At 47.3% G+C, this 27,645-nt stretch overlaps 2 protein-coding genes across 3 annotated transcripts in view; both read right to left on the bottom strand.

The window, feature by feature from the left end:
• Positions 1 to 27,645, bottom strand: part of LOC137623146 (uncharacterized) — a 419,809-nt gene that overhangs the window by 177,349 nt on the left and 214,815 nt on the right. The window lies entirely within an intron of this gene.
• Positions 979 to 27,645, bottom strand: part of timeout (circadian regulator timeout) — a 26,862-nt gene continuing 195 nt past the window's right edge. Inside the window, exon 2 of the mRNA XM_068353819.1 lies at positions 979 to 6,526. Coding sequence (XP_068209920.1) covers positions 2,402 to 6,505 — 4,104 coding nt within the window. The 5' untranslated portion in view covers positions 6,506 to 6,526 and the 3' untranslated portion in view covers positions 979 to 2,401. The remainder of the gene's footprint in view (positions 6,527 to 27,645) is intronic.

The following is a 27,645-nucleotide window of genomic DNA, read 5'->3' as shown; positions in this document are numbered from 1 at the left end:
CATCACAATCCTAACTTTGATCATCATCCAGCCCAGCCACTAACAATCAATCTGAAAGATGAATATGATCTTTATTTCACAATAAATTATTAAAATTGGCCAATACAAATGAGTTGGATTTAGAAATAAAACTTTATTCATAGATTTCATCTCACTCATGTGGCCCAACACAAGGTAATTAGTTCCGAATCACTATTAGGGGAAATTCCATTGATTGCACTACAAAGTAAGTTAGAAGAGATTGGACATGATGGAAGAGGTTCAAGGAACACTGCAAAGATCCTTGAGCAAAGCCTAGAGTGCACCTCTGCACAAAGTACAGTAATGACAATAAACCCATAAGAGGCCTAGCAGTTTTTGTATCCCTCTGTGCAGAAGTTTTTAAAATCTCATCTTTGTATCTATTTAGGACACTAGTTTTTCTTTCGTAAATTATGACTCCTTGTCCTTCCATAACACCAAAAATATAAGTTTTAAACAAATTACAGTAGTTCTTTACCCTATAAGACTTCTATTAACATGCTTTTCTACTGAAGCTATATTATAGCAAGTGTTTGCTAAAGTACCATTTTAAAAATGATGTATTTTGAAGATAAAATCTTTGAAATTATAAAAAAATGATGTATTTTGAAGATAAAATCTTTGAAACTATAAATATAGAGTACAGATAAGCTTTGGTAGAAGTCATATCATCTACTATTGGTTATATTCAAGGCAAAGCTATAAAATATTGATTATAATTTAGCTATCAAATTTTACCACTCATCAGAAGACTGGACTACTAAAAGCAATAAAAAGCTTAGTGGCTATTGAATTATTCATGTTGAAAACAGTAAAAATAAATAACTAGAAATTGTAATAAAACAATAACTATAGAAAAGATTTTATTACAATATAATTTTTACATATATATTTTATATACAAAATAAAACACTCAATTCCATATTTATCTTGAAACGAGAATTCCTTTTATGCCTAATAAATAAAAAAAAGGGGACATTATTAATCTCAGGAGAAACTTTTTCCATAAATTCCATTTGCAACAGTATCAAAGTTCCAATAAATTTCTGGATGATGCATTCAGCAAACAGGGAAGATAACTTTTATTTTTTAATGATGATGTTGAGATAGGTGGGTTTGTAACAAAGTTACTAAACTCTACACACTGTGGAAACAAAATAAAATAATGTTATGGTAGAAATGTCCATCAAAAAGGACATTAGATTTATGTCAAAGAACTTACTAAACTCTACACACTGTGGAAACAAAATAAAATAATGTTATGGTAGAATTGTCCATCAAAAAAGGAGGGCATATCTAAAATGTGCCACATTTTGCCAACTTCAGACATTAGATTTATGTCAAAGGTTCTTATTAGTGTTCCTTTAGGTGACTAGCCACATTGTCTTTAAACTTAAACTTCTTAACTGGTCCCTTTCAGTCTCTTCCCACAAATGTATCCGACTTTCGTTTGATTCCTTTTCACATAATGACACAAACGAGAGAGAACTAAAACATAACTTGTTTTATTTTTCCAACACTTCCATCCTTCACGACTGAACTCGAAAAGGACCACTACACTGCCAGCACCAGAAACTGCTGCGTTATACAATTTTCTAAAATACAGTATAATTTCATCCAAATCATCAGTACCTTTAAATATACTACTCACTACCGTAGCTTCGAAATTAACTTGCAGTCTTGCAATCATGAAAATTGTATCGCACACATGAAATAAGGCTTGAATTCTAATCCCTGATTGATTAATTACTGCATTTAACTGGCATCACACAATGACAGAAGTTTGTAATTCTTCTGATTTGATGTCATCACCAAAGGCCACTAATATTGCAAATTCATTTTACATAATATTATAACTATTCATATGTTATGTTGTACTGTCAGTAAGTTTAAGAATTTGAGGATAAGGCCCATTCTAAAAATCAAAAGGAACATGATATATGTTGACAGGTTTGGCTTAAATTTTTCTTTCTTCAGAAGCCAAAGAAAAGCCGAAACTTTTATAAAATCAAGAGGATATAAAGGTATATTTACTTTCAATAGCCTTTCAAGCTACCGGTACTCGAAAGAAGTCATAATTTAAGGCACTGTAAACATGGTAAGAAAACAAATTCTCAACTCAGGTCTCTGTAAACAGGATCCGTAATTGATTAAATATTCAACAAGATTGAAGCAAAAAAGATTATCTCCATTAAATAAAAGACCAAAATTAATAAATCATTCTTTCTCAATTATAAAACACTAACACATCCAATAGGGAACACAAATAAAATACTATTCAATGCTATTAAAATATAAAATCAAGATTTTCTATTCATTGCTAAACACTATGAAAAAACTATTATAAAAAAAAAATTCAAACTAAACTTCAATCCACACACTACTCATCATCACTTTCAATAACAGCTTTAGCTCTCTGTCTGGGAATACTCAGAGGAACATCATTGCTGTCATCATCATCATCAGAGCCGAGTCTCAAGATGCCTTGAGTGTTAGTGTCTATAACTTCTGTGTCCATGTGAAGGTTCAAGTCTTGACTTGCCACCAGGGGAGCCTCATCATCCGAGTCATCGTCGACAACAAAACGGCGTTTCTTTTTCGCGCTCTTCAGTGTCGGAGCCGATAACTTTGAGTCGGATTCGCTATCAGAGCCGAGTCTCTTCTTCACTTGGGATGACGCAGGGACTTGCCTCGACAGAGGAATATCGTCGTCACTCGAATCCTCTTCGATGCCTCTAACAGGCAAAAGTGGAACGGAATCGTCTACATGTACAGGCAAAAGTGGGACAGAATCATCCACGTGTATAGGCAGCGATGGACCACTTTGGTGATTTTCCTTGTTTTCGGGGTCTATGTTTTCGGCATCTGAATTTTCTTCACTTGGCAAAGCCTTCTTTTTCTTCCGCTGACGTCTGACCTTGGGCTTTGAATCGGTGGAACCCGACTTCTTATCTTTCTTCGAGTCTTTCTTAGATATCCGAGGACCTTTCTTCTTTGCTTTGCTTGGTCCTGCTATTTCTTCAACAACAGGAGGATCCAGAGGTTCTTCAATTGACGGAACATCAATAGGAGTTCCTGACAAGCCCTGCTTCAAGTAATGAACCCTCTTCCGCAAGGCGTCGACACTGAGCCTGGATGGAACACGCCAGAACATCTCCTGATGATTGAGTGGTGGCTGAAGCCCAAGTAACTTCACCAGTTCCTGGAATTTCCCGTCTTCCATGGCATCCGTGCATGCTTCTGTTAAGGCCAAGATTGGAATGGGTTCGAAGTCACCATCTTCCTCACGATCATCTGCGACATCTTGCAGCACCCCGATGAGCCATTCTAACGGGGTTTGCATGTTGGCTTCCACGACAGTTTTCAATGCTTGCGCTATTAAGCCCGGAGTAACGACAGGGGCTACATACGATACTTGCTTCTGTGAGGGTTTGTGCGATGCTTGCTTTTGCGAGGGTTTACGCAGCGGTGCTTCCTCATCATCATCGTCAGACGGTTCGGTGGCCTCGCCATTCGACATTTCAGATTCACTCCCATCCGTAACTTCGTCGTCGTCATCGTCGGGGACTTCAAATCGTTCGCCAAGATCACTGGTGTCTCTCTTCTTAGGTTTCTTCACTTTAGGTTTCTTCACTCTCTTCTTTCTGAGTTCTTTTCTATCTGAAACGAGGCCAAGTTCCAATATCTTTTCAATTACCCTCGGCTTCGGCCTTCTCATTACCATGTGATCCAAAATCCTACCAACGATATCCATGGCATCTTTATTTTCTTCAAACAACATCTTTAATTCTCCTTCTTCTTCCTCAGTCCACATCTTTGGAGCTCTAACGTTAACAGATTTACGAGACTTCACATCCCTGGCTTGCGTGATGAGGCCTAGATCCTTCAGCTTCTTTATGACGCCTCGCCGTGTTCGCTTCTGATTGATGAGATTATCCAGAATGAGCTCAACGCAATCTTTACTCGCCAGGGTTTCCATGGGGGCATTTTCAAACTCTTGGTACAGTCTACGCAGCTCGTCTTCCTCTTCTTCGGTCCAAGATCTCTTAGCAGCTTCCCTGCCGGATGCCGAGAACTCATAACCGCACATTATTTCAACAGCCTCTTTGTTGTCCTTCCAAAAGAAGAGCTCGGCAAAAACCTTGTTATTCGTTTCGTACGTTTTGAAAAATTCTCTTACAATGAACTTGCCGAACTTCACTATCTCTTTCACACTCTCGTCGGTGTTTCTTCTGTCGTCGTGCATCGCTTCTCGAAAGACGCAGAATAAAGAAGCTTGAAAAAACATCGCAGGCAGTTTGCAATCCCAGGCAATTCTGTGGAACATCCGCAAGATGCAATGATTCGTGTTGGCGTTGTTTTTCGCATACTGCTGAAACAACTGGGCATATGCCTGCATAACTTTCGTGTGAGCGAACCGTCTGATAAAAGACTGAAAATCAAAATCCTCCTCTCGTACTTCCATTTCGGCCTCTTCCTCTTCATCCTCCTCATCATCCTCGTCCTCCTCCTCTTCTTCTTGAGGTGGTTCAACAGGATTTAACTCTGCCATAAAAATTTCTCTCAGAGATAAAAACTCATCTGACGGTGAAATTGTTTGTTCGCCAAAAATCCCCTCTGGCCAAACTTCTCGAGCCGCTCGTAGGAGAGAGACGGCCTCTGGCATTTCCTTTCTGCGCAGCAAGGCGTTTATTCGCCTCATGGCATTCTCCTTTTGCGTCTCGTCCGGATCCTCGGAGGCTGCGTCAAAAGGTATCATCTCCGGAAGATCTCCAGCCTCTCCCTGTACTACCGACGATAACTCGGCCGACATTTCATCCCACATAACTTGCAGCTGATCTTCAGTCAACTGAGTGCTGACAGCCTTAGGCTTCTTTCTTTTCTGATTTGTTCTATGTTTCCTCTGAACAATGATATGCTTGGTTTTGCCGCAGAACTTTTCGAGAAGCTTTATGAATGTGTGAGCTGTCTCGACCAAGTCCTTGAGGTACACTATGGACATCTTTCTTCGATCGTAATTCTGCAAAAGGACGAGAATCATTTCCCGGTACTCTACCACATAGAAGAGCTTGCTCTTCAGAACCCTTGCGGCTTCTTTCAAATCTTCGGTGGACTTGTCCATATATGCTAGGGTCATAAGAATCTCTTGATAAGCTCTCAAGGCCTTGTGCATTCTCCTTGACCAAAACGGAATTTTCTTTTTATCCGTTGTCATCATTCCATAATAATTTTCCAAGTGCGTTTGAAGATAATGGAACATCTGAATGTTGAGGGTTTCGCTAACTAACTCGACTTTAAATTCATGATGTCGATTGAACTCCATGAAGAATTTGATGGCCCACATGTAATACGTGTCGTCGTGTTCCTGGGACTTGGCCCGATTCAGATTGTCCTTCACTACATACATGATGCTGTTATAAGCTCCATTCAAAAGCTCGATGCAAAATTCTTGTAAAAACAAACGAATGGCGAGAGTCGAACGTCTCGTAGAAGTGTTGTGCACCATGTCCGCTCTGTTTCTGGCGGTCTTTTTCGGTCTTTTGGCGAAATCAAAATTAATGGACTTGACATCTGCCAGAGGTCGGTGAGAGATCAAGTCACGGTCGCTAATGCTTTTCATGTTCTGGACGTAGTACGTTCCGCCGAACCTGGAATGACGAGCTCCGTAGTATTTACTTCTCTGCTGCTGTTTCTTCAGGGCCTCCCTCCTACGTATTTCCTGCAGCTCCTTTTCGTCCTTTTCTTTCTCTGTCTGGGATCGTTGGAGGCCGGCTTTGGCCAATTGGGCGGGATCCTGTTCCCGTAGCATGTACGATATAATCTCTAAGGCGTGCATGCACAAATCCTGCTCGTTCTCAGACGATGCTATGTAGAGCAACAAATCTTCGAACCCAGCAAGATGCAGGGCCCAGAGAACTTGGTCATGTATCGATGCATCGTCCTCGGTCCTTTTCTCTTCCTCTGGGCTGGCTGGGACAAAAAGAATATTTCTCACAAGGATTAATATCCTCTCAATGATGAGCCTGTCATCCTCCTGACGATTCTCCCAATCCAACTGCAGTAGCTCGCCTAGTTTCCCCACGAGTACACTCCACACTTTCTCTTCTACAAAAGCTTCCTTGTATGCTTGCTGCTGGGACAACAGATGCAAGTACTGCTGACGAGTTACTTTCTCCTCGGGCAGTTCTTCTCGAAAAAGCAGAATGACCGGATTTGTCAGATTAACCAGCAGCCTGATTATCACATCGAACAGTTCCGCATCTTCGCTGTGATCCCGTATCATGGGGATCAAGTCGGTCTGAACGACCCGAGTTTCCCCGAGAGCTCGCCTGATTTCGTGACTCTCGTCGTCTTTCCTCAGGTAGCGGACTAAATCCTTCGTGGTTTCCAGGCAGTGGGCTTCTCTGTAGTACTTGATCCCATCGCTATATCCAAGGGAGGAGCAAGCTGCCAAGAGCTCCGCGTGCAGCAAGGTGTCCACCATCTTCGGCACTCAACCTGTCACCTGCAAGAGAAATCTCGTGTTAGGTTTCCATCACTACTCTACCACCTTATTAACCCTTTTACCCCCAGGCTCTTTGGAAATTTCCAACCCTTAACCCCCAGGGGGTTATTTTTTCCCCAGCACATTTTGCAGTATATTTTTTTCAAATTGCTCTAACAGCCTTAATTTTTGTCATAGAGAGGTCAGGTTGGTCTCATTCTCTTGGAAAATGCCTGAATTTTCTCAAAAAATTATCAAAAATATGAAAAAAAAAAAAATTTTTATAGCATTTATTTTGCAAGGACGTACCGGTACGTCCATGGGGGTAAAGGGATGGGTTTTGTGAAACGTACCAGTACGTCCTTTGGGGGTAAAAGGGTTAACTACTCTACCACCTCCAATGGTGTACAGAAGGTTCCAACTTACAAACAGTCCGAGATACAAAAACAAAACCAACTGAAAATAACAAAAATCAAATACTGTAATAAAACCATATTGTATAATTTAATGCAGAAAGCAAAATGACATTTGTAATAACCTGATATCTATTTCATATGAAACCAAACTATTTGTTTACTTTTACAGCTGGAAATCATAGGCATGATATTCAGGTTACGCTTATCCTCGGACAAAATTTAACAAATCTTACAAACATATTCTCGGAACCAATTAAGTTTTTAAGTTGAGGGCCTTCTGTAGTCATGCATTTTAATGTCTACAACAATACTTTTAAAAGTTACCAATAGGTCTAATAAGATAAATTAACCCTTTTGGCATATTAATATAAGATATTCTAATTCCCCAAAATTATTATACATGTATATCTACTGTGCTGTATAATAAACTTCTATAATCTATGTACAGTAATGTAAATTGCACCCATACAAATTTGACTATTTAATACTACAGAAAAAAACATGTGAAAATTGTTTTATATTATTATTATTATTATTTTTATTATCATAATTGGAAGCTAAACTACAACCCTAATAGGAAAAGCAAGATGCTATAAGCCTAAGGGATCAAACAGGGAAAAATAGCCCAGTGAGGAAATAAGGAAATAGATGCACAATATGAGAAATAATTAACAATAAAATATTTAAAAATCAGTAACATCAAAAATGACAAATTCGGAGATAATTTGTATTTTTCCTAACCATACAAACCTTAGCTATTTACATTGGGTTTACCTTTTGGCGTAGCTGAAATTGACGAGCCAATAGATTTTAACGAGGGTTAACTACCCCCGCGCTAGTTAGCGGGGGTAGGGGAAGGGGTAGCTTGCTACCCCTCCCCCCCACACACCGGTGATTTGCTTCACTTCACTTAGAGGTAGGACTTGACTTGGGGGACAGGGCTGGCGGGCAAATATGTGTAAATAGCTAAGGTTTGTATGATTAGGAAAAATACAAATTATCTCCGAATTTGTCATTTGTTCCGTAACCGAAATACAAACCACGCTATTTACATTGGGTGACTTACCCCTTAGGAAGGGTGGAAAGTCCCCAGCCTTACTGACTTTGGCTTTACCCGGGGACTCCGACTCCAAGTGAGTAGCACTCGAGAAAAGGAGTCCCTGAACCTCAGAAGTTCCTCGCTCCGCAAGGAACGTGTGGCCTACATAAGTTGTGTGTGGAGGAAAGAGCGTGACTCGTCCTATGAAGTTGACCTTGAGACCTTTAGATAGGAATCCAGGATAGGACGTTCCCAATACCACCTCGTCAGGGTATGGGGGACGCGACAGTATTAAGCTTAATACTAGGAGCACAAGGAAGCATGGTTTACCTGCAGAGGTTGAGGTCAGCTATGCGGAGACCAGGATGCTGCTTCCCCAAGAGAGGGGAGGATGAAGAAAGAAGTAAGAGTCAGACATACTCTTTCATTCACGCAGACTAAAACCGGGTAACAACGTCCTCAACGTACTGCTACTTGTCCATAAAGGAGCCTGAGGCTAGACCAGCTGTTGCGCAGCCACCACAGGGCCGATAGAAAAAGTATCGAGGCTCCTGTGGGTCACGTCCTGCAGGTAGTGGGCTGTGAAGGTCGTCTGACGCTTCCAGACCCCAGCTTGAAGTACCTGCGTCACAGAGAAGTTTCTCTTGAAGGCCAGGGACGTAGCGATGCCCCTGACGTCGTGTGCCCTAGGGCGACGTGACGGAGGAGGGTCCGGATTCAAGGCGTGATGGATAACCCTTCGAATCCAAGCCGAGATGGTGTTCTTGGTGACCCTCCTCTTCGTCCTGCCTGTGCTAACAAACAATGCTTGCACCTGAGGACGAACTGCAGCTGTTCTCTTCAAGTAACACCTCAAAATCCTCACTGGACATAATAGCAGCTGGTCTGGGTCGCTTGTTACAGAACGGAGACTCGCGACCCTGAAAGAATCGAACCGTGGGTCCGGCACTCCAGGGTTATGAGTCTTGGCAACAAACTCAGGGACGAACCTGAACGTTACCTCCCCCCATCCCCTTGAATGGGCGACGTCGTACGAGAGACCATGAAGTTCACTAACTCGTTTGGCAGAGGCCAAAGCGAGCAGGAAAGCCGTCTTCCAAGACAGGTGGCGATCAGAGGCCTGGCGTAATGGTTCGAAGGGAGGTCTCTTAAGAGCCCTGAGGACCCGAACCACGTTCCAAGGAGGAGGTCTCACTTCCGACTGAGGGCAGATAAGCTCATAGCTACGTATGAGTAGAGAGAGTTCCAGCGAGGAAGAAATGTCCACTCCTTTCAGCCTAAAAGCCAAGCTTAAGGCTGAGCGATAGCCTTTCACCGCTGAGACTGAAAGGCGCATTTCCTCCCGCAAATAAACGAGAAACTCCACTATGGCTGGAATAGTGGCATCAAGTGGAGAGATACCCCTCCCACGACACCAACCACAGAAGACTCTCCACTTCACCTGGTAGACTCCCTCAGAGGACTTTCGCAGGTGCCGAGACATTCTCTCTGCAACTTGTTGCGAAAAGCCTCTCTCCGTGAGGAGACGCTGGACAGTCTCCAGGCGTGAAGCCAAAGCGAGGCTACGGCTCTGTGGAAGATGTTGCAATGTGGTTGTCTGAGTAGCTCGTGTCGTGGGGGAAGTTCTCTCGGGAGCTCCGTCAGGAGCTGCAGAAGGTCCGGGAACCATTCCGCGTGATGCCACAGCGGAGCTATCAGAGTCATCGACAAGTTGACCGATAGTCTGGTCCTGTTGAGCACCCTTCTCATCAGACAGAACGGTGGGAAGGCATACACGTCGATGTTGTCCCACCGTTGCTGGAAAGCATCATGCCAGAGAGCCTTGGGGTCCGGGACTGGGGAGCAGTGCAGGGGTAGTTTGAAATTCAAAGCTGTCGCGAACAGATCCACGGTCGGGGAACCCCACATAGTCAGGACTTTGTTGGCTATCTGAGGTTCCAAAGACCACTCGGTACTCACTATCTGCGAAACCCTGCTCAGACTGTCGGCGAGCACATTCCTCTTGCCAGGAATGAAGCGAGCTAATAGTGTTATCGAGTGGACTTCGGTCCACCTCAGAATCTCTACTGCAAGATGGGATAGCTGCTGCGAAAAAGTACCTCCCTGCTTGTTGATATAAGCCACTACCGTGGTGTTGTCGCTCATCACCACCACGGAGTGACCCGCCAGGGTCCATTGGAACTGTTGAAGAGCCAGGAAAACGGCCTTCAGCTCTAGCAAGTTGATGTGCAGGTACTTTTCTTATTCTGACCAAAGGCCTGAGGTCCTCTGGTTCAGAATGTGCGTCCCCCCATCCTTCTTTTGACGCGTCCGAAAACAGTATCAATTCCGGGGGCAGGACGAAAAGATCCACTCCCTTTCGCAGGTTCTCGTCGACCAGCCACCACCGTAGGTCCGCCTGTTCCGAAGGTCCTATCGGGACCAGGAAGTCCGGGGAATCGGATCCTTGATTCCACCAGGACTTGAGCCGCCACTGCAGGGATCTCATCCTGAGACGGCCATTTGGAACCAGACGGGCCAGGGAGGACAGGTGACCTAAGAGACGCAACCACAATTGGGCAGGAAGCTCTTCTCGCATGAGGAAGGGTTCCGCCACCCTCCTCAGCCTTGCTATCCTGTCGTCTGATGGAAAGGCTTTGTGGAGATTGGTGTCTAACAACATGCCTAGATAAACCAGTCGTTGGGACGGCTGCAGAGAGGACTTCTCGAGATTTACCATGATCCCCAGATTGTGGCAAAGTCCCAGAAGCCTGTCTCGGTGTCGAAGAAGGGCCGACTCCGAGTCTGCTAGAATCAGCCAGTCGTCCAGATAACGGAGGAGACGGATGCCGTTCCTGTGCGCCCAAAACGAAATCAGGGTAAACACTCTGGTGAACACCTGAGGTGCTGTGGAGAGACCGAAGCACAGCACCTTGAACTGGTAGGTCTTGCTGTCTGGGCTGAATCTCAAGTACTTCCTGGAAGATGGATGGATAGGGATCTGGAAGTACGCGTCCTTCAGATCCAGTGTGCACATGAAGTCTTGTGGTCTCACCGTGTCCGCTGTCTCCATGCTGAACGGAGTTTGCTTGACAAACTTGTTCAGAGCTGAGAGGTCGATGACGGGTCTCCAGCCTCCAGACGCCTTCTTTACAAGAAAGAGTCGACTGAAGAAGCCTGGGGAGCCGTCGACGACCTCCTGGAGAGCATCCTTCTTGAGCATGGTCTCGACTTCCGCCCGAAGGGCTAGCCCCTTTACCGATCCCATGGCATAGGAGCTCAACGACACTGGATTCGCTGTCAGGGGAGGTTGAGATGTCGTGAATGGGACGCGATACCCTTGGCCGATCACGGAGACCGTCCAAGCATCGGCCCCATGCTGCTGCCACCTGTGCACGCAACTTTGAAGGCATCCCCCCACAGGTGGACACGCGGGGGGACTGCCACTCCTAGCGTTTGCGGCCGCGGCCGCTCCCTCTGAGGACTTACCGCCCCTCTTGTCCTTGGCAGGAAAGGGCTGGGGCTTAGACACCACTTTCTTAGCTGCCGGCGCCTGCTTCGGTGTCTTGCGAGGCTGCTGCTGATGTTGCTGCGGAGCTGGAGGCTTGTAGGGCCGAGATGCAAGGGCCTTTTGGAGGAGGGAGTCCTGACTAGACTTCCTCCACCTCTCAGCTGTACGTTACATGTCCTGGGGCTCAAACAAATTCCCCCCGAGGAGGGAGGCGTGTCTGAGCCTGTTGACGTCCACGGCGGGGACCTTCGGATGGATCTTCTCGGTCACCGCATCACGACACTTGAGCACCGAGTTGGCCCACAGGTTGGTAACCTGATGCGCCAATAACTCGATGGAGCGAGTGCCCGAGAGGAGGAAGGTCTCCAGGGCCTTCCTATTGCTCTCCTTAGACAGATCCTCAGAGCGCAATAGGATGCCCAGAGAACCTAGCCAGACATCCAGCCACGAAGTGGCCTGCATGGCGCACTTCGCGACCTTCTCATGGCTTAGAATCTCCGACGCCGAGAACGTCACCTGCCGGGCGGAGAGTTTCTCAAGAGGAACTCCCCTAGTAAGCTCTTCTGCCGAATGGTGGAGGGGAAGAGCGAGGCTAGACTCCCCCATGATCTCAAAATACCTCCTCTGCTGGAGACGAGGAGGTGGGAGGAGTTTGTTCAAGGCAGAGGAAGGACTGGAGGTAGCGAATACTGCGAGCTGAGCGTTGGCCCTGGCTTTGGCACTCTTCAGCCCCTGGAACCAGAGCAGAGCCGCACTGGCCTTTGGGGGCTTCTGAGTTCCATAAACCTGATCCAGGACCGTGTCCTTGCCTTCACGGGGGGCGATCACAGGGTCCATGAACCCGTTGAGCTGTCTCATCAGGCCCAAGACCTGCCAGAAGGCATGCTCAGACTCTTGCTGCTCTCCTCCCTGCGGACTGGCAGCTAAGTCTCCTGTCCCCGGAAGTTCTTCCTGGGGAGACACGTGGACGTTCTCCCGGGGTCTAGCTGGTTCCTGACGAATACGTGCAGAAGACTTCGGCAACGTCTTGGAGTCCTTGGGTTCATTCCTGGGCGGGATACAAGACTCCAGCAAAGTGGTCTGGTAGGCACCTTCCGCGCGAGACGATTCTCCTCCACGAGGAAGTGACTCCCCCCTTGGTGCCGAGGGGGAGACCGCCGCCTCACTGGACTCTCCCGAGGACGGAAAAGCCCCGTCAACGGGAGAAGGAGAAAACGACTGCGAAGGAGACGGGGCCTTCCTGATGGACCTCTTAGGAACCAACTTCTCCCTGGGAGAAGTCACCACGAAGTCCACTCCTCTCCTCTTCAGCGGGGGCGAGGCCGTCGCTGGCTTGTGTCCTAGATCGGCGAGTGCCGGCTTCATAGCCTTCACTAACGCCCGCATCAAAGGACCAAACCAGGACTGCCGAGACACGGACACAGAGTCCGAAATTCCCGCTGGAGGGAAGGGGATCGGGCGATCCTTCTGAGTGGACACCACTGGACCTGCCTGCAAAAAAGAAGGGGAAGAAAGTTGCGTTGACCTCTTCGAAGGTCCTTCCCTGTCCTGCAAAAGAGACCTGCGCTTAGGTGGAGGCGATCCCGATTGCGACCTGGCGACACTCGTCACTGCTGCTCCCACGAGCTGCAGAACCCGAAGCGAACGGGGGTCGTGCTAACGCTCACGCGAGGGTAACACGAAAGAGTCGCACACGAGGGGCTGTTGGAGCGCGGGCACGCAATCGCGCGAAGACAAACGAGCGCGGGAGCGATCGCTCGCGGGCGAACGGGCGCGCGGGGGCGTAGGGGAGTAAGCGCGTGGGCGAGCGGGCGAGCTGGCGAGTGAGCGCGTTGGTGAGTGAACGCATTGGCACGTGGGCGAACAAGAGCACTCAGGAGACCGATAGTGTCCTGGAGACCTGTGACACGTGGGCGAGCGATGGCGCGTCGGCGAACGCTGGCGCGTCAGCGAACACTGGCGCGTCAGCGAACACTGGCGCGTTGGCGAACACTGGCGCGCAGGCGAGCGATGGCGCGTAGAACGCGCAGGCGAGCGACCGTGCGTGGGCGAGCTGATCACAGGGGACCTATGTTTCTCCAGATCTGCTGGGCGCTGACGCGTAGGAGAGCGCTTGCGCGCAGGCAATGGATCACGCGGAGGATCTGGAGATCACCGGCGCTCAGGGGAACGCTGACGCGCAGGAGAACGCTGACGAGCAGGAGAACGTTGACGCGTCAGAGATTGCTGTCGCGCTGGAGAACGCTGGCGAGCAGGGAGACGGCGCGTAGAAGGCTGCGCAGGAACTGTCGGCACGACACGCAAAGGCGAACGCTCGCGAGTGGGCTCAGGAAGAGGAGACGCGTGGGCACGTGGGCGTGCAGGAATTCTAGATGTACGCGCAGGAGACCGCGCGCGTTGCTGCGCAGGAGAAAGCTGGCAGGATCGCGAGGGCGAGGAGAAGTTGAGTCCTTGCCCAAGTCCTGAACCGGAGTTCTAGGGCACGTGAGCGAGCGTGGGCGCACAGGGCGAGTGTCAGGAACTGGAAGCGCAGGTGCGTGCTGACGAGCAGGAGGTCTAGTGTGCTCAGGAGACCGTTGGCGCGCAGCAGGAACAGGAGGATGTTCGTTGTCCTTAGGAGAGCGCTGGCGAGCAGTAGGGCGTTGATCATCAGAAGAGCGCTGGCGATCAGGAGAGCGCTGATGAGCAGGAGAGCGTTGGTGTGCAACTACGCGTGAACGCGCAGAAGGGCGCGCAGGGGAACCCTGACGCGCAAGGGAAGTGCCCACACTGTGGGCGACATCCCTTTGCCCCGAAGGGACCGGTGCCCGTCGGCTGATGAGATCAGACGGCTGGCCATCTGCACAGGAAGTAGAAGGTCTGGAAGGCGTAGGAGAACGTGAACAATCCCCGGAGAGGTCTAAGGACCCTGCTGCTACAGACTGCTTCTGGTGAGAAGAGTCCCCATCGGAGGACGGAGGAGGAGAAGACTCGAAAAGGCGCCTCTTGACACCCTTATAGGGAGACGGGAGGCCCTTGCGGCGAAGCGGACGATGAGCCTTACGGCGAAGGTGGCCACGAGGAAGGTCGTCAGGATCATCAGTCCTCCGAAGAGGAGTCTCAGTCAGAGTGCTCCCCCGAGGGGGAGACTTAGCCGCAGGAGAGCCCGTAGGACCCCCTTCCCCCTCCGAAGGATGTACAGAAGGGGGAGGAGAGCCTTCAGCAACGTCATCACCATCAGGAGCCGCAGAGGTTTGACCAGACTCGTCTGAAGCCTCTGCCACCACGACGTCGACGATAGACAGAGGATCTACCTCTGCTATCACCGGCGACTGCTTGACAGCAGCCCCCAACTGAATAAGGTCAAACAGGGCTTCCTTGGAGGGCAGGCCCTTAAGCCCCAAGGAACCCCAAAACTGAAAAAGATCATCATTAAACATAGAGTTAACATTATCAAAATCCTCCCCCGGAGGAGGAGGAGGAACCGCCCCGCTATGGGAGGCGACGCCCTCTCCCGCACCCCGAGGTCGGGAAACAGAACTAGGGCCTGCGCTCCCACTCGGCGGCCTCTCACTAGGAGCCGGACGAGGGGGAGCTTCGGAGGAGGTTTGGGCAGCGGAAGAAGAGTCCCGAGAGCCTTCCTCCTTCAAGGCAACCCTCTCCCACTGGGAGGCAGACCACTCCCTACACTCACTACATGTATTTTCACTATCACACCGTCGGCCTCGACACTGCGGGCAAAGGGTGCGAGGATCGGTATCCACCGCAGACATGAAGGTACCGCAAGGGCGGCCGGCAATCCCAGGGCACTTGCGCATGATGAACAGCAAAGGGCGAGGCCAACTTCAAACACACAAAGCTGAGGAAAAGCAAAGAAAAGATTAAGGCTGTCAAAAACGAGGACGATAGACAGACGTCTGTACATCGTCCGAGCCAAAAGTGAAGTGAAGCAAATCACCGGTGTGTGGGGGGGAGGGGTAGCAAGCTACCCCTTCCCCTACCCCCGCTAACTAGCGCGGGGGTAGTTAACCCTCGTTAAAATCTATTGGCTCGTCAATTTCAGCTACGCCGAAAGGTAAACCCAATGTAAATAGCGTGGTTTGTATTTCGGTTACGGAACAATGACAAATTCAGAGATAATACACAACTATTTCAGCGGCAGCTGGAGGTAACCATTAGACTATAATTGCGAGGTGGCAACCCTGCCTAACCGCTTAAGCGGGTAGACTGGAGGTACCCAGCCACCTCTATATATACTCTCAGCAGTGAGACGTCCCTTTTTATTGCAGGCAGGACTTCTGGGGGACAGGTGATGGCGGGCCAATTTATATAAATAACTCCAGGTTTGTATTAGTTAGGAAAAAATATAAATTATCTCGGAATTACGTTATTTTTATAATAAAATAAATTTTTGAATATACTTACCCGGTGATTATATAAGCTGCAGCTCTGCTGCCCGACAGAAAAACTCTACGCTCGAAATCCGCCAGCGATCGCTATGCAGGTAGGGGGTGTACTTCAACAGCGCCATCTGTCGAGCAGGTACTCAGTACTCAATGTAAACACAGAACTCAATTTTCTCCTCGGTCCACTGGGTCTCTATTGGGGAGGAAGGGAGGGTCCTTTAATATATAATCACCGGGTAAGTATACTGTATTCAAAAATTTATTTTATTATAAAAATAACATTTTTCAATATTAAACTTAGCCGGTGATTATATAAGCTGATTCACACCCAGGGGGGTGGGTAGAGACCAGCATTAATTGTTCACATTATTATGAGCTAAGGATTTCGTATTTCATTTTAGCAGTTATTCAAAATAACAAACATTAAATAAATAAGTACCTGGTAAGGAAGTCGACTTGAACAATTACTCTGCCTTTTTTAAGTACGTCTTCCTTACTGAGCCTCGCGATCCTCTTAGGATGCTGAGCGACTCCTAGGAGCTGAAGTATGAAGGGTTGCAACCCATACTACATGACCTCATCAAAACCTCTAATCTAGGCGCTTCTCAAGAAAAGAATTTGACCACCCGCCAAATCAACCAGGATGCGAAAGGCTTCTTAGCCTTCCGGACAACCCAAAAAAACAACAATAAAAAACATTTCAAGAGAAAGATTAAAAAAGGTTATGGAATTATGGGAATGTAGTGGTTGAGCCCTCACCCACTACTGCACTCGCTGCTACGAATGGTCCCAGGGTGTAGCAGTTCTCGTAAAGAGACTGGACATCTTTAAGATAAAAAGACGCGAACACTGACTTGCTTCTCCAATAGGTTGCGTCCATTATACTCTGCAGAGATCTATTTTGTTTAAAAGCCACTGAAGTAGCGACAGCTGTAACTTCATGTGTCTTTACCTTCAGCACAGCATGGTCTTCTTCATTCAGATGGGAATGAGCTTCTCGTATCAACAGTCTGATATAATAGGAAACTGCATTCTTTGACATAGGTAAAGAAGGTTTCTTAATAGAACACCATAAAGCTTCTGACTGTCCTCGTAAAGATTTAGTTCGTCTTAAATAGAACTTAAGAGCTCTAACAGGGCATAAGACTCTTTCTAGTTCATTTCCAACCATATTTGAAAGGCTTGGAATGTCGAACGATTTCGGCCAAGGGCGAGAAGGTAGCTCGTTTTTGGCTAGAAAACCAAGCTGTAAAGAACATGAAGCCGTTTCAGATGAAAATCCGATGTTCCTGCTGAAGGCGTGAATCTCACTGACTCTTTTAGCTGTGGCTAAGCAAACCAGGAAAAGAGTCTTTAAAGTGAGATCTTTAAAGGAGGCTGATTGTAGTGGCTCGAACCTTTCTGACATCAGGAATCTTAGTACCACGTCTAAATTCCAACCAGGTGTAGCCAAACGACGCTCCTTCGTGGTCTCAAAAGACTTAAGGAGGTCCTGTAGATCTTTGTTGTTGGAAAGATCTAAGCCTCTGTGACGGAAGACTGTTGCCAACATGCTTCTGTAACCTTTGATAGTGGGAGCTGAAAGGGATCTTTCTTTCCTCAGGTATAATAGAAAGTCAGCTATTTGGGTTACAGAGGTACTGGTTGAGGATACTGATACCGACTTGCACCAATTTCGGAAGACTTCCCACTTCGACTGGTAGACTCTAAGAGTGGATGTCCTCCTCGCTCTAGCAATCGCCCTGGCTGCCTCCTTTGAAAAGCCTCTAGCTCTAGAGAGTCTTTCGATAGTCTGAAGGCAGTCAGACGAAGAGCGTGGAGGTCTGGGTGTACCTTCTTTACGTGTGGCTGACGTAGAAGGTCCACTCTTAGAGGAAGAGCTCTGGGAACGTCCACCAGCCATTGAAGTACCTCGGTGAACCATTCTCTCGCGGGCCAGAGGGGAGCAACCAACGTCAACCTTGTCCCTTCGTGAGAGGCGAACTTCTGCAGTACCTTGTTGACAATCTTGAACGGGGGTAATGCATAAAGGTCTAGATGTGACCAATCCAGTAGAAAGGCATCTATATAAACTGCTGCTGGGTCCGGGATCGGTGAGCAATATATTGGGAGCCTCTTGGTCATCGAGGTTGCGAAGAGATCTATGGTAGGTTGGCCCCAAGTGGCCCATAGTCTCTTGCACACATATTGTGTAGGGTCCATTCTGTTGGGATGATTTGACCCTTCCGACTGAGGCAATCCGCCATAACATTCATATTGCCTTGTATGAACCTCGTTACTAGAGAAAGGTTTAGATCTCTTGACCAGGTGAGGAGGTCCCTTGCGATCTCGTACAACGTCATAGAATGGGTCCCTCCTTGCTTGGAGATGTACGCCAAGGCCGTGGTGTTGTCCGAGTTCACCTCCACCACTTTGCCTTGAAGGAGGGACTAGAAGCTTTTCAAGGCCAGATGAACTGCCAGTAGCTCCTTGCAGTTGAAATGTAACGTTCTTTGATTCGAGTTCCACGTTCCCGAGCATTCCCGACCGTCTAGTGTCGCACCCCAGCCCGTGTCCGATGCGTCCGAGAAGAGAACGTGGTTGGGGGTCTGAACAGCCAGGGGCAGACCCTCTCTGAGGTTGATACTGTCCTTCCACCAAGTCAGTGCTGACTTCATCTTCTCGGAAATGGGGATCGAGACCGCTTCTAGCGTCTTGTCCTTTTTCCAGTAAACAGCTAGATGGAATTGAAGGGGACGGAGGTGTAGTCTCCCTAACGAAACGAACTGTTCCAGGGATGATAGCGTCCCTATCAGACTCATCCACTGTCTGACTGAACATCGTTTCTTCTTTAGCATGTTCTGGATGCATACCTGGGCTTGACTTGTTCTGGGGGCCGACGGAAAAGCCCGAAAAGCTTGACTGTGAATCTCCATCCCTAAGTACACTATAGTTTGGGATGGGACCAGTTGGGACTTTTCCATATTGACCAGGAGACCCAATTCCTTGATCAGATCTAGAGTCCACTTTAGATTCTCCAGACAGCGACAACTGGAAGACGCTCTTAGAAGCCAGTCGTCCAAATAGAGGGAGGCTCTGATATCCGCTAAATGCAGGAATTTGGCAATATTCCTCATCAGCCTCGTAAATACAAGAGGAGCCGTGCTTAGGCCAAAGCACAGGGCTTGAAATTGGTAGACAACCTTGTCGTAAATGAATCTCAGAAAAGGTTGGGATTCTGGGTGGATGGGGACGTGAAAGTATGCGTCCCTTAGGTCTAAAGAGACCATCCAGTCTTCCTTTCTGACCGCTGCTAGAACTGACTTTGTGGTCTCCATGGCGAACGTCTGCTTTGTGACAAAGACATTCAGCGCACTGACGTCTAGCACCGGCCTCCACCCTCCTGTCTTCTTTACCACTAAGAAGAGACGGTTGTAGAAGCCCGGGGATTGATGGTCCCGGACTTTGACTACAGCTCCCTTTTGTAGCAAGAGAGACACTTCCTGCTTCAAGGCTAGCCTCTTGTCTTCCTCTTTGTACCTGGGAGAGAGATCGATGGGAGACGTTGCTAGAGGGGGTTTGTGGACAAACGGGATCTTGTACCCTTCTCTTAGCAACTTCACAGATTGCGCATCTGCGCCCCTTTTCTCCCAGATCTGCCAGAAGTTCTTGAGTCTGGCTCCCACTGCTGTCTGAAGAAGGTGGCAGTCAGACTCTGCCTTTAAAGGACTTGGTACCTTTCTTCTTCCCACGTCTCCCTTCGGCACGAGCACCTCCTCTGCTGGAGGCTCTGCCACGAAAGGGCGGAATGAATCTGGACGCTGGAGTGTCCATCCTGGGTCTAGATACGGTAGGCAAAGGGGTGGCTTTGCGGGCAGAGGACGCAACCAGGTCATGGGTGTCCTTCTGAATCAAGGAGGTAGCAATCTCCTTTATCAATTCCTCTGGGAAGAGGCACTTTGAGAGAGGAGCAAAAAGAAGTTCCAATCTCTGACACGGTGTTACTCCCGCTGACAGGAACGAGCAAAGGTTTTCCCGTTTCTTGAGGACCCCGGAAACGAACGAAGCCGCAAGCTCACTGGATCCGTCACGTATGGCCTTGTCCATACAGGACATAATGAGCATGGAAGTTTCCTTGTCCGAAGGGGAGATCTTCCTGCTCAACGCTCCCAAACACCAATCCAAAAAGTTAAAAACCTCGAAGGCTCTGAACACTCCTTTCAACAGATGGTCTAAATCTGAAGGAGACCAACATATCTTAGAGCGTCTCATGGCTAGCCTGCGGGGAGAGTCTACTAGACTTGGGAAGTCGCCCTGGGCAGAGGCAGGAACTCCCAAGCCGAGAACTTCTCCCGTGGCATACCAGACGCTCGATCTGGAAGAGAGTCTCGCAGGGGGAAACGTAAATGCTGTCTTCCCAAGGTTCTTTTTGGACTGCATCCATTCTCCCAACACTCGTAAAGCTCTCTTAGACGAGCGGGCGAGGACGAGTTTCGTAAAGGCAGGCGCGGATGACTGCGTGCCTAAAGCGAACTCAGATGGAGGCGAGCGTGGGGCCGCAGATACAAACTGATCAGGATACATCTCCCTGAACAGTGCAAGAACCTTCCTAAAGTCCAAGGAGGGTTGCGTGGTCTTGGGTTCGTCGATGTCCGTATGCGGGTCGTCAATGTGTGCAGCGTCGTCATCATCAGAGAGTCCATCATCTGAAAACTGAGGAGGAAGCGGCAAAGGAGTAGGAATCGGCTGGTCAGCTGAGTCCGGCAGCACGGGTGCACGCGTGACTGAACCGGACGCAACGTCATGGAACTGTTGCCCAGTCTGTGAACTGGCAACAACCATAGCAGCGCGGGGACGCAAAGCATCTACTCCAGACTGTCTAGTCTGCTGTGGGTGAGTAGAGGTATCCACACTGGGTTGCGGAGGTTGACGCACCGCGTCAAAACAAAACAACTTAGGTTGTTGTTGTAACTCGCGAACGTCAACGGAAGGTTCCGTGCGTCGCTGAACGTCAACATGCGGCTGGCAGGGTACACTGGAACGCATGGGTGGCGGGACTCTCACAGCTGGAGTGCGGGAGAAGGTAGCCTCAGCGTCCACTGGACGCACAACCGTGGGTGGTTGTAGGCTAGAGGTTGGTGCAGCGTCAACCTTCTCCACAAGAAAGTCCTGCATCAATGACGTTAACTGTGCCTGCATGGTCTGCAGCAAAGACCACTTAGGGTCTACAGTAGCAGGTGCGGCAACAGACGGTGTTACTGCCTGATGCGGTACCGCTTTGCCTATCTTAGGAGGTGAACAGTCATCGGAAGACTGCAGCGAGTCCGAACTGACCCAGTGGCTACAACTGGGCCGTTGGACTTGCGCGGAAGGGACCGACTTGCGCTTAAGAGGCCGCGAGACCTTGGTCCATGGTTTCTTCCGAGAAACCTCTTCCGCAGACGAGGAATAAATGGGCTCTCTCGTCTTCGCGTGGGTGGGGCGATCTTGGTTAGATACGCCCGAAACCACGGAGGGAACGTCTGTTCGCTGATTAAAGCCTCTCGAACCCTTTGGTCGTACGACATTGCTTCTCCCCTGGGCTTGGGAGCTTGCAAGAGGTCCCGGACTGGGAGGACGACAGGCACGAACAGACGAACCCTCAAGCGCAACACTATCTACAACACTTTCCACAACACTACCACTCACTTTGTCACTACCCACTGCACTCTTACACTTCAACTCCTTGACGTCTGCCATTAGTTGGTTACGATCACTCGCCAATGACTCGACTCTCTCACCCAGAGCCTGGATGGCACGCATCATATCTGCCATCGAAGGTTGTTGAGTGCTAGAAGGGGGATCAGGAGCAACCACTACAGGGGAAGGAATAGGTTGTGGGGCATGAGGAGAGGAAAATTCAACGGAGCGAGATGAACTTCTCCTGACTCTATCTCTCTCTAGCCTACGTGTGTATTTCTGGAATTCGATGAAATCGAATTCCGAAAGCCCAACGCATTCCTCACATCGATCTTCCAATTGACAGGTCTTATCCCGACAATTGGAACAAACGGTGTGAGGATTGATAGAGGCCTTCGGAAGACGCCTTGAACAGTCCCTAGCATTACATTTCCTGAACTTAGGGACTTGAGAAGGGTCAGCCATTTTGAATTAGTCAAAGGGGAATTCAAAATCTATCCAAAGTCGTCAACAAATAATCCAAAATCAACAAAAGAATGCAAGGATGTATTGAAGATAACGTCTGCAAAGCGAAAGCTCAAAACTAGAAATGTGTACTTCACCAAAATATGTGAAAACCAATCCAGTAAGCAACAGCGAATTTAGTAGGTCTTGCCGGTGGCACGACAGAGAGAAAATTGAGTTCTGTGTTTACATTGAGTACTGAGTACCTGCTCGACAGATGGCGCTGTTGAAGTACACCCCCTACCTGCATAGCGATCGCTGGCGGATTTCGAGCGTAGAGTTTTTCTGTCGGGCAGCAGAGCTGCAGCTTATATAATCACCGGCTAAGTTTAATATTGAAAATTTCATTTGTTCCCATACTAACAAACCTTACGTTATTTATGAGGATGACTCACTCTTAGGGGGGTGGAAGTCCTAAGATCTGGCATGGACATTGACCCGGTTTGACCTAATACAGTATATGACTGTGGTCTAGGGAAAACTTTGACACCTCACTGAAATATACAAAGCGAGTATACTTGCGACCTGTGCAATGTAGTAAAATAGAGGTTGTTTATATGAACGTCTGAGTTTATATGGGAAAACAACAAGATGTATCCAACTACTCTCTCGCAGAAAGCAATGGGGACGTAGACAGTAACAAATTATAACTTATACTAAGCTACACAAGGGAAGTGATAATTACCTGCAGAGGCTGAACCATGCTTGCAGAGCGAACCATGGTGCTGTACCCCCAGGGAGGGGAAGATGAAGAAAAGAAGCCAGAGATTCTTCTCATTCATCTAAGTTTTAACCAGGGTGACCAATGCCCTCAACCAACTGCTACTTATCCATCAAGGAGCTTGAGGTATCTTAAACCACTTGTTGCGTAACCACCACAGGACCAATAGTAAACGTATCGAGTCTCCTGTGGGTCACGTCTTTAAGGTAATGGGCTATGAAAGTGGTTTGTCTTTTCAACATGCCAGCTTGGAGAACCTGCAACACGGATAAGTTGCGTTTAAACGCCAGGGAAGTACTGATTCCCCTGACGTCGTGGGCTCTAGGTCGACAAGCCTGAGAAGGATCAGGAGCCAAGGTTCTTTCGATCACTTGGCGAATCCAGCAGGAAACTGTGCTCTTGGTGATCCTCCTCTTTACTCTCCCTGAGCTAGCAAAAAGAGATGTTAGTCTGGGCCGTGTTGCTGCACTGCATTTAAGATAGTATCTCAAACTCCTCATTGGGCAAAGTAAACTGATCTGAGTCGTTGCTTACAGAAAGAAGACTCGCAATCTGAAAGGGCCCAAATCTATGGTCCAGTACCCCCGAATTTTGAGTGTTAGCAATAAACTCAGGGACGAAGCTGAGTGTCCCTTCCCCCCATCCCCTTGAATGGGCCATGTCATATGAGAGGCCATGAAGTTCACCGACTCACTTTGCCAAGGCTAAAGCGAACAGGGACGCCATCTTCAAAGTGAGATTTTAGTCAGATGCATGCCGTAGTGATTCGTAGGGAGGTCCTTTTAAGGATCTCCAGAAGCAAACCACATTCCAAGGAGGAGGCCTGATCTCTAACTGGGGGCAAGTGATCTCATAACTACGTATGAGTAACGAAAGCTCTAACGAGGAGGAAATATCGACTCCTTTACACTTGAAGGCAAGGCTTAAGGCTGAGCGATAGCCTTTGACCGCCGATACTGAAAGGAGCTTTTCCTCCCAAAGGTATACAAGAAACTCCGCTATCACTGGAATAGTGGCATCGAGTGGAGAGATATTCCTTCCACGACACCAACCACAGAAGACTCTCCATTTTGCCTGGCAGACCAAGGCTGAGGACCTACGTAAGTGTCCAGACACTCACTCCACAACTTGTCATGAAAAGCCCTTCAGAGAGAGGTGACATTGGATAGTCTCCACGCATGAAATCAAATCGACTGCATGGTCTTGTGGAAGATGTTCGCGTTTGGCTGTTTGAGTAGATCTTATCGTTGCAGGAGGTCTGGAAACCACTCGGCATGATGCCATAGCGGAGCTACAAGGGTCATCATTAGATCTTTGATCACTCTTGTCTTGTTGAGCAGTCTTCTCATCCGACAAAACATGGGAAAGACGTACACGTCGATGTTGTCCTACCGTTGTTGAAATGCATCTTGCCATAGAGCCTACTAGTATTCTAACTCCAGTATCCTACTGGTATTCTAACCCAAGGTATCCTACTGGTATTCTAACCGCAGTATCCTATTGGAATTCTAAACCTGGTATCCTACTGGCATTCTAACCCCAGAATCCTACTGGTATTCTAACCCAAGGTATCCTACTGATATTCTAACCGCAGTATCCTATTGGGATTCTAAACCTGGTATCCTACTGGCATTCTAACCCCAGAATCCTACTGGTATTCTAACCCAAGGTATCCTACTGGTATTCTAACCCCAGGTATCCTACTGGCATTCTAACTCCGGTATTATTACTATTATTATTAAAAGCCAAGCTACAACCCTAGTTGGAAAAGTAAGATGCTATAAGCCCAAGGGCTCCAACAGGGAGAAATAGCCCAGTGAGGAAAGGAAATAAGGAGGTAGATAAGCTAAAAGAGAAGTAATAAATAATTAAAATAAAACATTTTAAAAACAGTAATAACATTAAATTATATATCTTATATATAAACTATAAAAACTTCAAAACAATCAAGAGGAAGAAAAACAAGATAGAACAGCATGCCCAAGTGTACCCTCAAGCAAGAGAACTCTAATCCAAGACAGTGGAAGGCCATGGAACAGAGGCTATGGCACTACCTAAGACTAGAGAACAATGGTTTGACTTTGGAGTGTCTTTCTCCTAGAAGAGCTGCTTACCATAGCTAAAGTCTTTTCTACCCTTACCAAGAGGAAAGTAGTCACTGAACAATGTCACTGCAGTAGTTAATCCCTTGTGTAAAGAAAAATGTTTGGCATTCCCAGTGTTGTCGGATGTGTGAGGACAGAGGAGAATGTAGAAAGAATAGGCCAGACTATTCGGTGTATGTGTAGGCAAAGACAAAATGAGCCTTAACCAGAGAGAGGGATCCAAGGTAGTACTGTCCAGCCAGTTAATGGACCCAATAACTCTTTAGCGGTAATATCTCAACGGGTGGCTGGTGCCCTGGCCAACCTATTACCTACTGGTATTCTAACCCCAGGTATCATACTGGCATTCTAACCCCAGTATCCTACTGGTATTCTAATCCCAGTAGTACTGTCCAGCCAGTTAATGGACGCAATAACTCTCTAGCGGTAATACCTCAATGGGTGGCTGGTGCCCTGACCAACCTTTTACCTACTGGTATTCTAACCCCAGGTATCCTGTTGGTATTCTAACCCCAGTATCCTACTGGTATTCTAACCCCAGTATCCTACTGATATTCTAATCTAACCCAAGTATCCTACAGGCATTCTAACCCCAGCATCCTACTGGTATTCTAACCCAAGTATCCTACTGGTATTCTAACCTCATGTATCCTACTGGCATTCTAACTCCAGTATTCTACTGGTATTCTAACCCAAGTATCCCACTGGTATTCTAACCTCATGTATCCTACTGGCATTCTAACTCTAGTATCCTAATCCAAGTATCCTACCGGCATTCTAACCCCAGTATCCTACTGGTATTCTAACCCCAGTATCCTACTGGTATTCTAACCTCATGTATCCTACTGGCATTCTAACTCCAGTATCCTAACCCAAGTATCCTACCGGCATTCTAACCCCAGTATCCTACTGGTATTCTAACCCCAGTATCCTACTGGTATTCTAACCCAAGCATCCTACTGGCATTCTAACCCCAGTATCCTACTGGTATTCTAACCCCAGCAGTATTGTCCAGCCAGTTAATGGACCCAATAACTCTCTAGTGGTAATATCTCAACGGGTGGCTAGTGCCCTGACCAACCTATTACCTACTGGTATTCTAACCCCAGGTATCCTACTGGTATTCTAACCCCAGGTATCCTACTGGTATTCTAACCCCAGGTATCCTACTGGTATTCTAACCCCAGTATCCTACTGGCATTCTAACTCCAGTATCCTACTGGTATTCTAACCCAAGTATCCTACTGGCATTCTAACCACAGTATCCTAACCCAAGTATCCTACTGGCATCCTAACCCCAGTATCCTACTGGCATTCCAACTCCAGTATCCTACTGGCATTCTAACTCCAGTATTCTACTGGTATTTTAACCCCAGTATCCTACTGGCATTCTAACCCCATTATCCTACTGGTATTCTAACCCCAGTATCCTACTGGGATTCCCAAATATTGTCATATATGAGGAGGAAAACAAATATAATACTTTGTACCACTACTAACGGTCAGAAATGCTTAAAACATGACATAACCAGCTGGAAAAAGCATCATACAATAACCTAACAAAACTCAGTATAAAAAAATTTATTTAGCAAGCATATTACAGTATATCAATAATTTTCTAACAGTAAAATAAGATTAGGAGTTATATTTAATTATATTTGATAACCAATGTGCACAACAAAAGTCAGACTTATAAACAATAAATGTATTATTACTTCCGCATACTTAGCCAAGCAGGATATACAAATCATCATGCATATAGCCATACCAATTGCAAGGAAAAGATGTACGAATGACGTTACGTCATGCAAACGTCAAGCGCGACTCGTTTATATAACTATTTGGCCCGAGTTCAAGAAAATGGGAGTTTTACTACTGGAAAAAGTTTTGGTAATATTTCGAAAGAGTCCCACCTAGCCATTACCACTTGCCAGAACATAGGAGCTTGACGTTTTTCTTTTTCTGCGAGCGAAGCGAACCCCCGCCTAAGCAAAAACCATTAGATTTCGGTAATATTTTGTTAGTCTTTAGTGGTTTATGCTCCGCTGTGCGCTCGCTCGCAATAAAATAATTCTCCTTGACATTGTATAATGGTTCTTTTCCGACATTAGCTCGCTTCGCTCGCATGAAAATAAAACATCAAGCTCGTATGTACTGGCAAGCGGTAATGTTGAGCTGCCCACGCTGACATTACAGGAAAATAAAACATCAACCTCGTATGCACTGGCAAACGGTAATGTTCGCACATGCACAGATTATCAAGGAGAATTCTGAGACCGGGGGATGGTTCAGACCTTCACACCGGTACTCTAGGTTATATCAGGTAATTAATTTTGGGGGTCTTTGTATATCAGCGGCCAGTTCCTCCAGCGGGCATAAAAAATGGACACCAACTAACCTAAACTAAACCCCCCCCTAACCTGACCTACAAGCCGCGTCCTTACCTACTTACCTAAGGGGAGGGGGGGTAACGCCCCCCCCCCCCCCGAGACCCCCCTTACACTGCCGTATTCTTGGTCAGGTGGCCCGTATCATACATATACCCGCTTTGTTGTTTATTTATTACTTCTGTATTGAACCATATTAATTCTTTTTATTAATGAAACGAAAAATAAACAAAGCCCCTAATGGGGATTAAATCAGTTACGAGGCCTAAGGCCTACCAAGTCTCATAACTTTCCAAATTCTACTTGTAGGTTTTACTTTAGGTCTCAAACAAGATAATTATGTTATTAAGCCTATGAGATAAAGAGATAACATTAATTCAGCCAATAATGATAATCAAAATGTCATAGTGAAGACAACGTAAGCAATCAAGTCCT

This window comes from Palaemon carinicauda, chromosome 30 (genome assembly GCF_036898095.1).
Source record: "Palaemon carinicauda isolate YSFRI2023 chromosome 30, ASM3689809v2, whole genome shotgun sequence".
Taxonomy (NCBI): domain Eukaryota; kingdom Metazoa; phylum Arthropoda; class Malacostraca; order Decapoda; family Palaemonidae; genus Palaemon; species Palaemon carinicauda.
This window is presented reverse-complemented; position numbering and strand designations above follow the sequence as displayed.